Raw genomic sequence first — 18387 nt, 5'->3', positions numbered from 1 at the left:
ATCATTAGCCAAGTAGGAGCTCCTTCAAATTGATTCCTGTATCCTTTTCATAGACTCCCACCTTCTCTTCCTTCTGACACAAAGAGATCTCTCCATTTTATCTTGAGTATCTCTTGTCTCAACTCTGGAGCCAACCAGCAGGAAACAACATTTACAGGCCACAATCTATGTTCTAGGATTCTATGCCACAATCTATGCCACTGGATTAACACTGCTTCTAGTCTTTCCCTTAGACAGCTTTAAGAAATCTGTTTTCTCTTCCCAAAAAGTATACACCATAAATTCACCAACTCCAGCTAACATTACAGCGTTTGACATAAATTCTTTGATTTTGTATTTCCATCTTTCTCTTACAGTGAAAAATCTCAGATTGTAATAACATTAACTTGTTTCTTACTAATAAATACAAGATTCTACATATATACCTACAAGTTTCAAAATAACCATACTAATAATTACTAATGACAATAACACTGTTGAACGCAATTTATAATTTCCGAGTGTTTCTTTCTGGTCTAATATTGTATCCCACCAGGGATACACATGTAAAATACTATGTACTAAAGTTACTTGAAATATTCTTCTCAGATGGCTATGGCACCAACATAATAATAGATGCAAATGTTTTACCTGTTTTCGATCTTTAGGAACTACTTCTGCTTTATTATTTTAAATCCTGTAAAGCATCTATTTGACTCCAAAACCTAAAGCAAACAACAGGCATACAACCTGAAAGATCTACCTTTTACCCTCTCTCCCTCTTCCCACTCCATAACCACCTTTATTAATTTGGTTTATTTGTCCATTGCTCTGTATGCTGTACTCTTGAAACAAGAAAATTCCAGACACTAGTCGTCGCCTATCATCTCAAAATCATTCGAACACTATTATACAGAGGTCATCTTCATTCCTTTTTAAGCTGCACAGTACTTTTCCATGTGGTTTAATAAGCTGGGGTACCTCCAATCATCTAATTACCTATTACTAATTATTTTTTATCATTCTGCTATTATAAATTAAACTTCTACACTTTGGTTTTAATCCATCCCTTTTCTGAATATACTTGGAACAGACTATATTTTTTAAATCTGTCAAAAAAAATGCAGGCTTTTAGCTGGTATCTTCCACTCAAACCATTTTCTTGTTTTAGGCTTACACTGCAAACACAGTGGTTAAAGGCATGGATCCTTAAGTCAGAATGCCTATGTTTATATTACAGATCCAATACTTAGTAGGTGTGTGACCTTGGACAAAGTATTTACCTCTTTGTGATTTAATTTCTCATCTGTAAAATGGGGAAAAAACCAGTACTATCATCATAAGTTTATGTGAGGACTGTTATGTGCTTAGCAATGTGTAGTATATACGTTAATATTAGATCTATTATTATAATTACAGAATAAATTATACCTTAAAAATATTTGTGCCATCTTAAGTCTTACTACAGTGAATGAAAGCAACAGGACTCATTACTGGCTGATAAGACCATGACAAGAGAGTTTCTAAACTCAAAATGATATGTATTCATATAGACAAATTTCAAATTAAAGAGAGGTTAGTAATTCAAATTTGAGTATTTTTAGAATATAATTGTATTCACCTAGATAACTTGTTCTGAGTCACAAAATACAATAAAGTCTATTTTTGCTCTTAACCATTTGCTTCTAAAGCAGGTATACTTGTCTCTCTATCCAATTTTTGTAACATTATAATTTTCTGCTTCAAAGAATAAAGCAGTTACTTCTAGATAGTGTCAGAAATTAGTGTAACAGTGACATTTAGCCAAAAATGTATTAAAAATGTTATATGGCTTACTATATTAAGAAACAGTATGTTAGAGGTATTAAAAATGAAAATAATGAGCTAATATTAAATATTATTATAGCTTTACTGGAACTCTGAGAATAGGAAAATGACAAAAATTTTGAGAATTCTCTCAGTTTTCAAGTACAGGCATAAAAGCACCATTGTCCTAAAATATTCCTTCATTTAAAAAACACAAATAATTTATTCATAGTTGCCAAACTCCTAGTATTTATCATCAATTAAATGATAAGATCTAGCCTCTGAGATTTCAAATAAAATACACAGGTTTAGTTATAGCAATGTTTACCCAAAAATAGTGTTAAATGTTGTATGAGATGGCCAATTTTTAATTCAAGTACTCATATCCTATCAAGGAACTCCTGTCGCCATATGTCCGAAGAAACTGGTTTAATCTTTAACTTTTGTTAAATGGTACAAATATTTTAACGTACACTTGCATGATAACTGATTTGTGAATTACTAAATCAAATATTATTAGGTACAATTAAGAAACAATGCTATCAGGGGCGCACGGATGGCTCAGTCAATTGCTGAGCGTCCGACTTCAGCTCAGGTCATGATCTCACAGTTCCTGAGTTCCGGCTCCGTGTCGGGCTCTGTGCTGACAGCTCAGAGCCTGGATCCTGCTTCAGATTCTGTGTCTCCCTCTCTCTTTGCTCTTGTCCCACTTGCGCGCTCTCTCTCAAAAATGAACATTAAAAAAATTTTTTTAATAAAAAAAACCAACAGTGATATCACCTTTCACATGAAAGGAAAAAGGAGAAGCAAAGAAATTTTTTCTAGTAAATTTGGTAATTTCCACAATAAAAAATTTTTAAAAGACTATGCTACTATTTTGGAAAGCCAGAAAGAATTAAATAAAATTAATTTCAAAGAGCCAGCTGAGATATATAATTCTTTTTTTTTTTTTAACGTTTATTTATTTTTGAGACAGAGAGAGACAGAGCATGAACGGGGGAGGGTCAGAGAGAGAGGGAGACACAGAATCCGAAACAGGCTCCAGGCTCTGAGCAGTCAGCACAGAGCCCGACGCGGGGCTCTAACTCACGGACCACGAGATCATGACCTGAGCCGAAGTCGGCTGCTTAACCGACTGAGCCACCCAGGCGCCCCTGAGATATATAATTCTTGATAAAAAATGAAGCTTTATCATTGTGTAAATAGCCTTAGTTTTGAAGTTTTAACTAATGTATTTTTTACTTTAAACACTTATTTAGAAGAAATGTTCAATAGAAGAGGTGGAATAACTTGATTTGTTTTGGTTTTCTTACAGCCAAAAATCTTAACCAAATGAATTATATGGCCTACAAGTTTGGTAGCCTAACATTCTCTGAAGGGAGATATTGGACAAGTACTTAATTATATAATTAGGTAAAAATAGCCAACACTTATACTACCTGATTACATGGTAGGCACTGTGGTGAGTACTTCACACATGTAAGCTCATGTGATCCTCCTCTCAACTCTAGAATACAGGTAGTTTTCCTGCCCATTTTCAAGATGGAAAGTGAGGAACACAGTAACCTGCTCACCTTCCACAGCTGTGAAGGAGCAGGGCCAATATTCCAACCCTGGCAAGTTTCACTTCAATCTGTAGTCTCACCCACCATGCCAGAGCGCTTTAATTATATTATTTCGTTAAGAATAGAATTAAAAATAGTCAACGTTCCCCTTCTGACACATCCTAAAAATCTGCATCATTTTTCAAATGAATTTCACAATGCCCATTCCATATGGTTCAGAACAATTTGTCCTTCAGAAATTATTAATACCATGACAAAGCAGGAAAAAGCAAAAACATTTCAATTCAAATTTTTTGGGAGATGTTTAAAACTAAGAAACAACCTCTTAATCACTTAAAATATATCCATTAAAATTTAGCACAGAGGACTTCAGATAATGCAGTTACGAATTATTAAAATTTCATGTGGCACAACTCCTTACATTAACAAATGAGAGAAGTTAGGCCCAGAATATACTCCAGATGGATGTGCAAAGCACAGGCCAAGAGGGAATAACACTGCAAATGTACAGTTGGTATGTTTTAGTTGGTATTTCTGCTGGACGTAGGGATAATCACTGTGCAATCCTTAACGTAAGAATTATGGATTCCCTCGCTTCCAAAACATTTACACTGTATGCATTCAGAGAAAAGAAAATACATAATTTATTGAAGTTAGGACCATGGAAAAGCTTAGTCTCCTAGAGGAGAAATATAGATACACACACACACACACTCCGAGAGAGAAAGAGAAAGAGAGAGAGAGAGAGAGAGAGAGAGAAATCTATAAAGATACCATCAAAATGAGAAGGCAATTTCCTTTCAAATTTCTTTCACTCCTATACTGCCAGTCATTTTTTCCTCAGGTAGAATTAAGGCCCAGTGTTGACTTTTTTTTTTTTTTTTTTAAATCTTCTAGTTCTGGGGAAGAAATTATCACCCAGGCAAAAGATGAGGCTAGGATTACCTAAGACAAATGAAGTTTCTCAGTAAAATTATATATTGCTGCTACATCAGTTTGGTAAGGGCATAAATGCATTAAAAATTCGCAAGAACATTTTTGTACACAACATGTCCAGTGTTACTTAAAATCTTTGCAGGTGAGAGAATCCTTTGAAAGTAGTGGGAGTGAGGACTGAGAAAACACATAGCAGCAGACCAGGCCTCAGGCATCCAGGGTCTCTATAAGCCACAGATTCCTATAATTACCCCTTCAGAGCCCAATGCTTCTTTTCCAACTGTGGCTCACATTCTCACCCTTTAACCCTATACTAAGAAAGAAAATAAGTATGAAATTAAAACCAGAGTTTTGCCATATTTTGTTGGCCGCGCCAACATCTTGATTTTAGACTTCTGGTACGTAGAACCCTATGAGAAACGTAATTACTATTATACGTTGACTTCTATTGTTGTAAGTCACCCACACTGTGGTACTTTGTTATAGTGGCCCTGGGAAATATATATAGTCCTTAATGATATGATCCGGTACCTCCCTTGTCTGATCATCTGATAAGTGAAAACCTCAGTACTATGGCATAGGATACCTTCCAATTTATAGTTACTATATGTTTTAAATACCACCATTATCTTCACCTTCAATAGACAATCATCACAGTATTTTCTCTGCTCTTAGTCTTTCTCACTTCTTTGTGTTATTTAACTTGGTATTTGTCTAATTCATCCTAACCTAGGTTGCCATAATTTGCAATTTAAAAAACTGTGTTTTATCTGGAAACCATAAACCCCTACTAAACCTCTAATGCAAAACCACTAATTAAATAACACTGAATAGGGACCGTTTTGTTTACTTGCCACTCCCCTCCAACAAAATGAGTTAAAAGCAGAAACTGGGGGCGCCTGGGTGGCTCAGTCGGTTAAGCAGCTGACTTCAGCTCAGGTCATGACCTCACAGTCTGCGAGTTCGAGCCCCGCGTCGGGCTCCGGGCTGACAGCTCGGAGCCTGGAGCCTGCTTCCAGTTCTGTGTCTCCCTCTCTCTCTGCCCATCCCCTGCTCACACTCTGTTTCCCTCTCTCAAAAATAAATAAACATTAAAAAAAAATTAAAAAAAAAAAAAAGCAGAAACTGTTTTCCTATCACCTATGCCTAGTAGAAGAAAGCAATAAATACCAATACCAAGGGTTGGCACACTATGTCCATGAACCATAACCCTATCAATAAAGCATTACTGGAATACAGCCACACTTATTCAATTACATATCATTTATAACTGCTTTCAATTCTATAATGGCAGATACAAATAGTTGAGACAAAGACTCTATGGGCCCACAGACCCTAAAACATTTACTATCTGGTACTTTACAGAAAGTTTGCTGACCCACTTGGTGAATAAATGAATAATCACCAAAGATATCAAATGCAATCAACATGAAAGTAAAATCAATAAGCATATTAACATGGATATCTGGAGTTTTACAAGTGCGTGTATACAATAAATATCTGAAGAACACTTTAAATATTATGATGCTTCAGTAAGTTCACACTGATAATTACTCTTATTCGAAGCATAGCAGCTATCACAGTGGTTAATACAGAGGATTTTACCATCTGCACATTTACCCGCTTAGTAACCCCCCCCATTTACACTGTGGATTAGTATGACAATTACTTTCATTAGTTACATACAGCTGACTCTCGAACAACATGGGTTTGAAGTGTGCAATTCCACTTTTATGCAGATTCTTTCAGTATAGTACAGTAAATGCATTTTCTCATTTCTTTTCATTTTATCTCATATGATTTCCATAATAACGTTTTTTATGCCTTACTTTAAGAATACAGTATATAATACAGATAAACTTAAAACACACGTGTTAATGGATTATTTACATAACCGTTTGGTCAACAGCAGGGTTTATTAGAAGTTTATGGGGATTCAGAAGTTAAACCTGGATTTTCAAATGTGCAGAGCATCACCAACTTAAGCCTCTGACTTATTCAAGGGTCAATTGTACCTTTCTTAAAATGGACCTCTTTGAGCAAACACTTTTTATTTCACTGGGGGGAAATCATATAGTTTTTAGGACCTAAATAAATGCCATGGTTTCCATACAATAAATCATACTTTGTTATGATAATTAACACTTCACCTAACCATCTTGCATATCTGACCATATCTGATCTAGAACACAGCTAAGAAATGAGGGGGATAAAAAGGGGATGTACATTCTTGTGAAGTACAAAGAGAGCACATGTGAACGTTATGTATATACACACACATACGTGTACATGTAAAGATATATTTCACTATATATTTATAAACACCTCTGTGTTTATAAATATATATATTTCACTATATTTATAAACACCTCTGTGTTTATAAATATATATATTTGATACTAGTTATATCTTAAGTACATAAATATATACAACTCGGAGCCTGTTCTTAATTATACACAATTATATGCAACATATAAAGATCTTTAACCTGGAAAGATATAAGGCATAAAGATTAACTTATTTTATTTTTAAAGTTTTTTTTTTAATTGAGGTATAACTGACATAGAACATACATTACTTTCAGGTATACAACACAATGATTTGATATTCATTCTAAATTATACACAATCTATACAAGTTAGTAGTGTAACTATGATAGCCAACACAAATTAAAAGTTCTAAATTATAATAATAAAATTTCTTCCTAAAAGTAGGCTAACCAACTGGAGCAGTGAGACATATCACATGCTACCAATATATGTTTACAATTCATAAACATTTTAAAGCCTTGCTACACAAAGTAAGGTTTCAGAATGGGGGAGGAGGAATGGGCCTTGATTAGGGTCCCATCAGCAGGGACCTTGTCAGAAACGTGGAATCTGCATTTTAACAACATCCTCAGGAGATCTGTATGCACATTCAAGTTTAAGATCCCTGGTTCAGAAGTGTCAGAGAAATTAAATAACTTTAAAAGAAAAAACTGTCTAGTACTTTTCTTGCCAATCATCCAAACCCAAATGAAGGTCCAATTTTGCAAAATACAGATGGAAAAATTACAATATTCATTTAACATAGGACAATACCTTGAGCACTTGAACTTGACCTTCTGTAGTAATTTCCTTTAGCAGCTCACAAAAGGACTGACATAGACCTACTGCATATGTCTGAAATTCAATCAGAAGTCAAAATATACATATGAATACATCTGCAGTATTAAAAAAGGCAAAAATTCAATGTGGAACTATCACCTATTTGTGCATTATATACTTAAGTTCTAAGCATATAAAGTTTCAATTAGAACTCTTAAGAAGGAAAAGCTTAGAAAATAAAAATACAGTTCACTGCTTTACTGATTTTTACAGAAATATAAGGATACATTTATCTGCATCCTATCTGCCTTACAGTGCTTACAAAGTTTTTTTCTCTTTAAAGTAATAGAGCGATCTTTAAAATTTGTAAAAGGTACCTCGATTTCAAATGAGCAACAATCAAATAACTACATAAATTTTTACAACGCAGAAACTACTAAACCATACCTGTAAAAATTCTGTTGATGATAAAAAGATATAACCATTGATGATCTTAAAGCAGGTTCTGAGGTTTTCTGAACTTAGTTCTGCCAATAAATTTATTTGAAAAAGAACAAATTAATTCAATGTTCACAATCAGTTTAAATGAAACAATTTATTTAGAACTAAGTTATATACCCTTCTTTACAAATCTTTTCTGAGTGCTATTCAGACTACTAAGATATAGATAGCTATCTAAAAACTGACATCAACCTATACGTGAGTACTTTCCCATACACCTCCACTAGTTAAAACAATTCAGAAAAAAATATTAAGGACCAGGTTTTTTTTTCCCTTCAGAAAAGAATTATGTAACCAAATTAACCAACCTTTTGTTTCAAACTACATTTCTAGTGCTAGTGCCCTACTTATGGAAAGAGTCCCTGTTACACTCCAAAAACTTAAACCATTTAGATAATTCTCAATCCTTGATCATCTTCAAATCTCCTCCCCTGTAAGAACTTACACATAATAGATGTTCTTAAAATGTAACTACCAGGGGCACCTGGGTGACTTAGTCCATTAAGCATCTAACTCTTGATTTCAGTTCAGGTCATGATCTCAGTTAATGGGTTCAAGCCCCACATTGGGCTCCACACTGATGGCATGGAGGCTGCTTGGATTCTCTCTCTCCCCCGCTCTCAGTCCCTACCCTGCTCATGCAAGCTCTCTCTCTCAAAATAAATAAATTTAAAAAACTGTAACTACCAGAATAGCACAAGGATATTGTGTTTTAGCTATTCGAGTAGAAAGCTATTTTATTAAAATTGTATATCATCAAATGTTCATAGTGTTATTTTACATCTTAACACGTATAATACAATAGACTACAGATCTTATGTATATAATTATACAGATCAAAACATGACCCCAAAATCTACATTAAGCATCTGCCATTCTTTGTTGCTAATATTTTCAAAATTCTACTTACAATACGATTAAAAAAGATTTTTTTTCTGACAAAATATTGGCCTAGGCTCTGGCACTCAATTAATTCCCATCCTAGCAAAGTGAGAAGACATTCTATTTGGATGAGAACTTCCCATGTACTTTCAAAAGTATCAGACCATCTTACTTCCAGCTCAAAACGTCTTTTAAAGGCACATTCAGTACATACTTTAGGATTCAACAGACCAGTTTAAAATGAAAAAAGTGGAAGGGACAGAGATGGATGAAATTGTTACCATACTAATGAAAAAACATAGAAATAATAAAAGCTATCATCTAAATATTTTTCATGTAAGATGACAAAATCTCTTGATAAAGGAGCAGGCGTTTATATTGGATAAAGCTGTTGTGTTTTTTTTTTTAAAGTTTATTTTGAGAGAGAGAACGTGGGAGCAGACGAGGGGCATAGAGAGAGGGAGAGAGAGAACCCCAAGCTGTCTCTGAGCTATCAACACAGAGCCCAACATGGGGCTCGAACTCACAAACGGTGAGATTATGAACTGAGCTAAAACCTAGAGTAGGACACTTAAGCGACTGAACCACTCAAGGCACCCCTGAATAAAATAATTCTTACAAGAAATTGTCTTTTTCTCCTCAAGGAGAAAGCCAAGTCTGGACTTGGGTACACTGTTTAGCAGACCAACAGTGAAAAAGAGATGGGCAATGATTACAAGTAAGGCAGAAAGGTCTTGCTTAAATAAGAGCTTAAAAAGGCCACAATACAGGCACATCAGGGAATGTAATTTCTAAATCACTGACGTCTAAAATCTTATCAATATATACGATGAAGGGAACAATATTTAAGAAGGATTAATTTCCAAAACCACAGTGTCCATCTCTTCTTGCAGACACTTTAAACACTATTCCTGGGTGCATCTAGAGAGGCAAACACTCAAGTGACTAGTTCACTTCATACTGTTTTCCATGCCTCTATCATGCCAAGGTTAGCTTTGACTGAATTTTCTAGGACATGCTATTATCAGCAAGTATTAAATACTGACACTAAAAATACACTTAAAATTAATAAATTTATTTAGTTTAAAGTATAATGAATGTTATTCATTATATCCATGAGTTCCTACGGACACTCTGAAGAAAAATTACTGTCCAGTCTAATATCAAAAGGAGCTATGCTTTAAGGCGCCTGGGTGGCTCAGTCGGTTAAGCATCCAACTCTTGCTTTCAGCTCAGGTCACAATCTCATGGTTTGTCAGTTCGAGCCTCGCGTCAGGCTCTGTGCTCACCGTGTCAGAGCCGATTTCAGATCCTCTGTCTCCCCCTTTCTAGCCCTCTCCCACTGCTCTTTCCCTCCCTCACTCTCAAAAATAAAGGTTAAAAAAATTTTTTTTAATAAAAAAAAAGAGCCATACTTCAACCATGCAAGAGATCGTATTTATTTTATTTGCTTTATTTTTATATATATAGAGAGAGAGCACACCTGAGCAGGAAAGAGGAGCAAATGGAGAGAGAGAATCCCAAGCAGGGCTCAATCCCAAGACCTTGGGATTATGACCTGAGCTGAAATCAAGAGTTGGAAACTCAACCGACTGAGTCACCCAGGTGCCCTGTATTTACTTTCAGACCCTGTGAATAACTTAAATCAAATGCTATCAAGCAGGGGCTACTGCCCTCCCAGGAGATACATGGCAAGGGCTGGAAACTCTGGTTGTTACAACTGTCTAGTGGAATGAGGTTAAGGAGGCAATCAAGCTTCCTACGATGCACACGACAGCACCTCAAAGCAAAAAATGACCTGACCCAAAATGTCAACAGTGTCCACACTGAAAACGCCTAACTTAAGTGGTCAAGTGTTTCTTTCATAGCTTGTGAATGAAATCAGAGGGCAAATCTCTGACCCATAGTATCTAATTGTACTATCCATGTATGATTTGTATCTATTAGTCTAATTATAATTTATACTCTGCAAATCCTTTTTTTTACCCCCTATTCTTTTGCTCCTGTAATCTGCACCTTCATGTTATGGTTTATTTATTTTCTTAAAGTCTCTGTAATAGGACAAAGAGAACAAATTATTGAATAATGTTTAAAAAATTGAGTAGAAAACTCTATTTAACCATAATACCTATTTAACCATATTTAACCTATTTAACCATAATACTCTATTTAACCAAACATAAACATACTTAATGTTTATGTTTGGAAATGTGACTATCACAATTTCTTTTTATTTCAAGTTCTGATAATATATGAGGGCTAAAATGTGTAATAGAGCCTACCTACATTATCATGAAGTTAGAGACGGAAAAGTCCCTTCCAAATTAGAGAGCAAGTTACCAGCTGAAAAATTTGATGGGTCAAGGAACATTAGTTTGACATTTATGGTAACATGGACAAGAGCCAGTCAGATATGTATCTTGTAAATAATGAGAATACTAAGTTAACACTATAAAATAGATTTAAAGGATTTTAAAAACAAGCCTTTAGAACTACATTATCTGAATTACTTTTAATTATAGCCTCTGGTTCTACTTTAAATTCCTCTGATTCTACATATATTTAGGAAAAAGGATATAAAATGAATTTTAGCCCTGGATTTATTCACACTTAATTAACATATCTTAAAAACCATTAACTTAAACATCTAATAATAGTCAATATTGTTGGTTTTATGGATTTTAAACGAAAATGAGAAAATTCCTGCCAATAGCTTTATTTCTACTCATAAAAATGTAATAGCTATCATATTGACTAAGTAACTTTTTAAAAATCACAGATATTGGAGCGCCTGGGTGGCTCAGTCAATTGAGCGTCCGACTTTGGCTCAGGTCATGATCTCGCAGTTTGTGAGTTCGAACCCCGCATTGAGCTCTGTGCTGACAGCTCGGAGACTGGAGCCTGCTTCGGATTCTGTGTCTCCCTCTCTCTGCCCCTTCCCCGCTCATGCTCTGTCTCACTCTGTCTCTCAAAGATGAATAAACGTTAAAAAAAATTTTTTTTAAATAAATAAAAATCACAGATATAAAAAGAATGTGTTTTCACTGATAAGTTTTCTTTTGATCTGTATTCTTAAATGATTAAAATTAATACTCTGGTTGGACTTTAAAGTAAATTTTAAACCTCATATAAAAGAATGTATACGCAAAATGCTGTATGTGGAAATTAGTTTTACAATACTCAAAAAAAAAGTTAACACTGATGTCAAGGTTACTAAACGTGTAAACATGATTTCTTCATATTACCAAACCAAATATACATACCATAATACATAAAACAAATTACACATAATGTTTGCTTTCAAAAAGAAAAGCAGGGAATAAACTAATTCAAAAGCATCTACATCATCTATATTCACTGCTACTATCTGTAAAATACAGAATTTTTAAAACTTTTGAAAATTAAAAAAGTTTACATCAAATATCAGTATCACAAGGATCACTAGTATCACTAGTATCACTAGTTCTTTTTTAAACAATGTTTACTCATTTTCAGAGAGAGGGCATGCGTTTGTGGGGGAGGAACAGAGAGTGCATGTGGGGGAGAGCAACAGACAGGGAGAGAAAGAGGGAGAGAAAGAGGGAGAGGGAGAGGGAGAGGGAGAGGGAGAGACAGAGAGACAGAGACAGAGAGAGAGAGAGAGAGAGAGAGAGAGAGAGAGAGAGAGAGAATATCCCAAGAAGGCTCAGTGCTGTTAGCACTGAGCTCAAGGCAGGGCTTGATCTCACCAATAGTGAGATCATGATCTGAGCTGAAATCAAGAGTCAGAGGCTTAACCACCTAAGCCACCCAGGTGCTCTACAATTTCACTAGTTTTTGATCCAGTTAAGTAACAAATCCTAAAAAGGTTGGTTAGCTTTTCTTTTAAAATAACAGTAATATTAACAGTAACACATATAATTGCAAAATACTTAACTAATCTTTAGTATGTGCCAGAGAATGTTCTTAACACACAGAAGTCCTTACTGATTTGGAAAGACTATGCATCAACTACAAAGCTTTCTATGGTAAACTGTACCATCGTGTTTACCTAAATCTACACTCAAAATACTGTCATAAAATCACAGTAGGGTTAGTCAATGCTTTTATGTCTCTTTTTCCAGTGTACCAACCCTTCTCCTGCTATACTGTAAAGGTCAGGTATGCTGAATTTGGGGTCAAAGAACACATGTAAAGTGAAATCACTGTGACTATCCACTTTGTCATGAACAGGAGTCAGCCATTTTTACTTAGGAAGATATCCATAAAGGAAAATTGTCTGAATCCTGTTCATGACAACGTTGATAATGGCTCCAGTTGAGGTTTCTATTCCTCGGTCAAATATAAAGAACTGTGGATTACCCAGAATGGCACTGTATGTGGTCTCCAAGTTAGGTAGAATAGAACTAAAAGGCCTCTGCCAGAGTTAAGGGAAATGAAAGGCTATTTCCCACTCTATTTCTCTGTGGTGTCTTAAAGACAGACACAACTTTTCTTACAAGACTAGCAATAATAAGTGGTCTATTGGCACAGTCTTCATCTTTGGGAATTTTTTCAACATTTTTATAAGGACACTTTATGATAAATGGCAAGTGGCTCTTTAATGGAAAACAATGGGTATTTTGGTATTATTTGAGATTTATATGAAGACCAGGATAACAGAAGATCTCAGAAAAAACACAAAGGACTAATTATATCATCTGCCCACTAATACAACCCAGCAAATGAGATGTTTTCTAATCAGTTTTAATAGTGTTTTAATCCACATTTGTTGATACTTTCAAAAAGTTTATCTACTTTTCCAGTGCATCACTGTACCTCAATAATATTTCTGCCTCTAATAAAACTGCTCACTACAAATAAGTTCCCAGAAAAAAGTCTTCAGATATTGCCATAAATGCCCTCTCCTGACAATATTCAGTTAGTGTATACAAAGTTCCAATGAAGGAATTAAAGATGCTTGAAGAATACTATGAATGGAAAAAAATTTTTACATTTTATAAATAAATGATACTATTTTACAGACTGGAAAAGAATCAGAAAGGCGACTAAATAGCACCGTATACAATCCTTGTATCACTCCATGAGTTGATGTGGATGAAACTCGACTGTATTATACTAACTGAAGTCAGTCAGTCAGAGAAAGACAAATATCCTATGATTTCACTCACATGTGGAATTTAAGAAAAAATACAGATGATATGTGGGGAAGGGAAGGAAAAATAAAATAAGATAAAAACAGAGAGGCAAACCCTAAAAGACTCTTAAATACAGAAAACTGAGGGTTGCTGGAGGGGAGATGGGTGGGCAGATGGTCTAGATGGGTGATGGGCATTAAGGTCGGCAGTTGTGACAAGCACCGAATGTCATATGTAAGTGATGAATCACTAAATTCTACTCCTGAAACCAATACTACACCGAATGTTAACTAACCTGAATTTAAATGAAATCTTGGAAAGAAAAAAAATGTGAATCTCCAATGATAAAATCCCTCACGAAGTAAAATCTCCATAAACAATTATTCATTTTTTCAATGTAAAATACTACATACTTGTGAATGGTAGTGATATCTAACAGAAAAGTATTTATTTCCTTGAGAACTATCATCATAATCCATGTTTATATTGAAAAACAAAACAACAATTAGATCTCATCCAAGGTGGCTGAAAGAAACTAAGGCCCCATTCCTTGCAGAGTGTCCAGTTCCCCTATCCTATGTGCCACAAGTGATGCTCCAGGAACATCAAGTTTCGGGATAGGGTGACTGGGTGCTCAGTTAGTTAAGCATCCAACTCTTGATTTGGACTCAGGTCATGATCTCACTGTTTGTGAGCTAGAGCCCCACGTCTGGCTCTGCACAGACAGCTCAGAGCCTGCTCAGGATTCTCTCTCTCCCTCTCATTCTGCCCCTCCCCTGCTCACATGCTCTCTCTCTCACAAAATAAACTTTAAAAGACAAAAAGAACACTAAGCTTCATGATGTCACATCTCTATACATAAGTAACACATCAACAAACAATAAATATGATTTGCCAGAAGATTTAGCAGTCTTCACATTGTTGCTTCCTTAGGCTAAAAGAGAAACATGTATGGGAGCACCTAGGTGGCTCAGTCAGTTAAGCATCCAACTCTTGGTTTCAGCTCAGGTCATGATCTCACAGTTCATGAGTTCAAGCCCCACACTGGGCTCTGTGCTGGAAGCTGGGAGCCTGCTTGAGATTCTCTTTCTCCCTGTCTCTGCCCTCCCCAACTCACACTGTCTCTCTCTCAAAATAAATTTAAAAATTAAAAAAAAGAATAAAAAATATGTACAGAGCTCATTTGTGATAGCGTAAATCTGATAGCATAAAATCACTTTGTAAAACAAACTGGATGAAACCATGGTATACAGAAGCAGTTTTATAATACTGTCTTTTAAATACTTTATAGAATCTGCTATGAAACACAGAAATTTTAACAAAGTTAAAACTAAACACAGAATTAGATTTCCAAGAAGACTTTTTTTAGTGATTTAGTAAATTTAGCATTCACTCTTCACAAAGTAGAAATGGTTTTACAAAGTTATATAGGAAAAAAAATCCACAAACTATTAAAACACTATTAAACTTGTGAGTATCAGGGACTTGTGTAAAATGGAAGGTATAATTTAAAGTCACCCAATAAGGCCCCAAAGGAGGGCTGCATTCAAAAACACTATTAAGTTTACATTTTAATACATACCAAGAAGGGGGGACATATTCTGAAATATGCGAAGCAACTCCGGTGTAACACATGGGCTGTTTTCCAAAGTCACTAACCTAGGAAGAAAAAACAAATAGCTGAATCTCTTTCTATAGCCATTAAGCTCTTAACAATACAACTTACTAAAAAATTGTCCCATCTAAAGGAAGAAAGAAAAATGAACAATACAGCAAGTTACAAAAGTTATCTTTCTATATCAAATGAAAAAGTACACATCGCACATTATTATTTTCTATATACACAGCAAAAATAGTAAGGGAAGTAACTACATATTAAAATATTTACAACTACAAAATGTCTTTACAATAAAATTTTAATGATACAGCAAAAGCATGATTATTATGGAATGGTCAAGGAAACATAAAATTGTCTTGTTCTTTTTATATTGTTCTCTCACATGTAACTGATGTGCCCTTTCAACAAGACACTGGGCAATATGAAAGAATAAATCTATAAAAAATAAAATATATATGGGTTGCGGTTTATCACAGAAGTGTGCATTTGGTTTACCTCCTCACCCCTCACCCAAAGAAGTTAAAGGAGGAAAAAAAACCATGATTGTCACAATAGTTGCAAGTAAGGAGTAGGAGGGGATCCTATTCAAAATCTAACATTCATTATAAAAACGCTTATCCTATTACAAACAGAAAGTAAATCCTTAATCTGGTAAGAGAGGACCTATCCAACACTCAAAGAAAACACACCTAATGATATGTTGAAGCCATTCTCTGGAAAAACAGAATCACATCTCAAACAATTTCTTCTATTACCTTGCCTGCCTTCCCATCTACTGAGTGTATATATGGATGGTTCCTCACATGATATGCCAACTAAGTTAATAAGACACAAGGGTGAGAGGAGAAAGTTAAATAGGCTTTACTTACAACAGGTGTGAGAGACAGAAAAGAGACACAAAGAATTCATAAAGTATTTTAACCACTAAGAGACTTCAACAAGGCTGCTGTAAATATCAATACACTGCATACAAAAATGAACTCAGTTTCTACACTCAAAACAAAGATTTAAATAGATGTTGGGGCACCTGGGTGCCTTAGTTGGTTGAGTGTCTGACTCTTGCTTTCAGCTGGGGTCATGATCTCCCAGTTTTGTGAGTTTGAGCCCTCTGTTGGGCTCTGTGCTGGCAGCTCAGAGCCTGCTTGGGATTCTCTCTCTCCCTCTCTCTGACTCTCCCCCACTTGCAAGGTCTCTGTCTCTCTCAAATAAAGTAAAACTTAAAAACAAAATAAAAATATTTAAACAGATGTTATTATAAGAAACACTAATACAAAAATCTAGCATCATAATGATGTCAATTCTCTCCCCTACTTAAAATGTTTCTCTCTCAAATAAAACTTAGAAACAAAGTATTTAAACAGACGTTATTTTAAGAATCACTGATATAAAAATCTAGCATCACAATGATGTCATTTCTCTCTAAACTGTTATAGAGAATCAATAAAACTTCAACCCTCCATAGACTTTCCCCTAGAAATTAGGAAAGTGGATTCTAAAATGATTTAGAAGGCAAATGACCAAGAATAAACAAGAAATTTATCAAGAAAAAAAAACATATGGCGGGGGGGGGGGCTTGCTTTATGACTCACTCTAAAACTAATGTATTTAATATCATAAAAAGAATACCACAAGAAACAGACCCACTCATTTAGGACAGAGGTGGTTCCTAGGTTAAGAAAGGTTGGAAAACTCAGGCATTGGTGGGAAGCTACTGGGCCTCTACCTCACACGAAATACAGAAATTAATTCCAGTATTTATATGAGAAGTGTAAGTCTTTATTTTATGTTAGCAGTACATACTTATAGCTTTAGGTTTAAGAAAGACTACAGAAAAAGATGAATAGGACTACATTAAAGTAAACAATTACTCTATGTCAGAAGATGTCTCAAAATTGTCAAAATCTAAGTCACATGCTGGAAGAAGATTGTTTCTAATATATATAACTGAAAAGGGAACAGTATTCAAAGGAATATACAAAAGAGGTTAGGAAGAGAAAAACATATAGAACAAACGAACAAGCAATCCAGAGGATACAAAAATTGGCAATAAACTTGACTATTAAAAGTATAAAAAGATATTGAACCCAACCAGTAATCAAATCACAGCCAAAATTACAAACGCAAATTATAAGCAAAACAAGGTACAATTTTACCCCTACCATATTACCAGTATTTTCAGTCTGACCTAATAAATACTGGCAAAGCTATAAAAAAGTGAAAACTCTTGCACACTGCTGACAGGAAGAAGTTGGTATCAAGACTTGGAAAGTATTATTATCTGAACTAGTGAAATATGTGTATGTGCACACACCTATGACCTCATGAATAAGGTCTCATACATTTGCACACTTATTCATGTACAAAAATGTTCAAGTTGCATTATCTGAACATCCGACAAAATGGCATATGAGTAAATGAACTGTTACATTCACACCATTAAATTCAGCAATATGGATGAATCTTAGAACAGAGAGCTAAAAAAATAAGTTAGAACACCTATTGTAAAATTTATATGAAGGTAAGATACATTGTGTAGAGTCACATACAAACGTGATTGTAAAAACAGCAAGCCACAAGAAAATAAACCAAGGAATGAAAACAAAAAATACTGGTACACCGGCTCATCCCTGCAATGAAAACAGGAGAATCCAACAAACATCCCACACCATGGGCTTCACAGACATTCTTACTCTCCCACAGCTTCACCAGGGTACAGAAAATGGATTTTCATTTTATGTAAGTTATAAATAATTACAAACAATATGACTTCCCTATTACTTTGTATCTATGAATTATTTCAGAAATCTTAAATGTCAAAATTAGGAAGAAGAAGGGGGACATAGAAGAAAGCAGCCACCCACAAAATGAAGTACAGGCCACACACACAAGCAGTG

At 34.9% G+C, this 18387-nt stretch overlaps 1 protein-coding gene across 5 annotated transcripts in view; it reads right to left on the bottom strand.

Moving 5' to 3' along the window:
- Nucleotides 1-18387, bottom strand: part of IPO11 (importin 11) — a 203759-nt gene that overhangs the window by 81285 nt on the left and 104087 nt on the right. For all 5 annotated transcript variants that reach the window (XM_053223347.1, XM_027041178.2, XM_053223350.1 and 2 more), the window contains 3 exons: nucleotides 15458-15534; nucleotides 7823-7902; nucleotides 7370-7450 (listed from right to left, as the gene is read on the bottom strand). In XM_053223347.1, the coding sequence (XP_053079322.1) occupies nucleotides 7370-7450; nucleotides 7823-7902; nucleotides 15458-15534 (238 nt within the window). The remainder of the gene's footprint in view (nucleotides 1-7369; nucleotides 7451-7822; nucleotides 7903-15457; nucleotides 15535-18387) is intronic.

Source organism: Acinonyx jubatus, chromosome A1 (assembly GCF_027475565.1).
Source record: "Acinonyx jubatus isolate Ajub_Pintada_27869175 chromosome A1, VMU_Ajub_asm_v1.0, whole genome shotgun sequence".
Lineage (NCBI taxonomy): Eukaryota > Metazoa > Chordata > Mammalia > Carnivora > Felidae > Acinonyx > Acinonyx jubatus.
The sequence above is the reverse complement of the archived record's forward strand: the minus strand, read 5'-3'. Positions and strand labels throughout refer to the sequence as shown.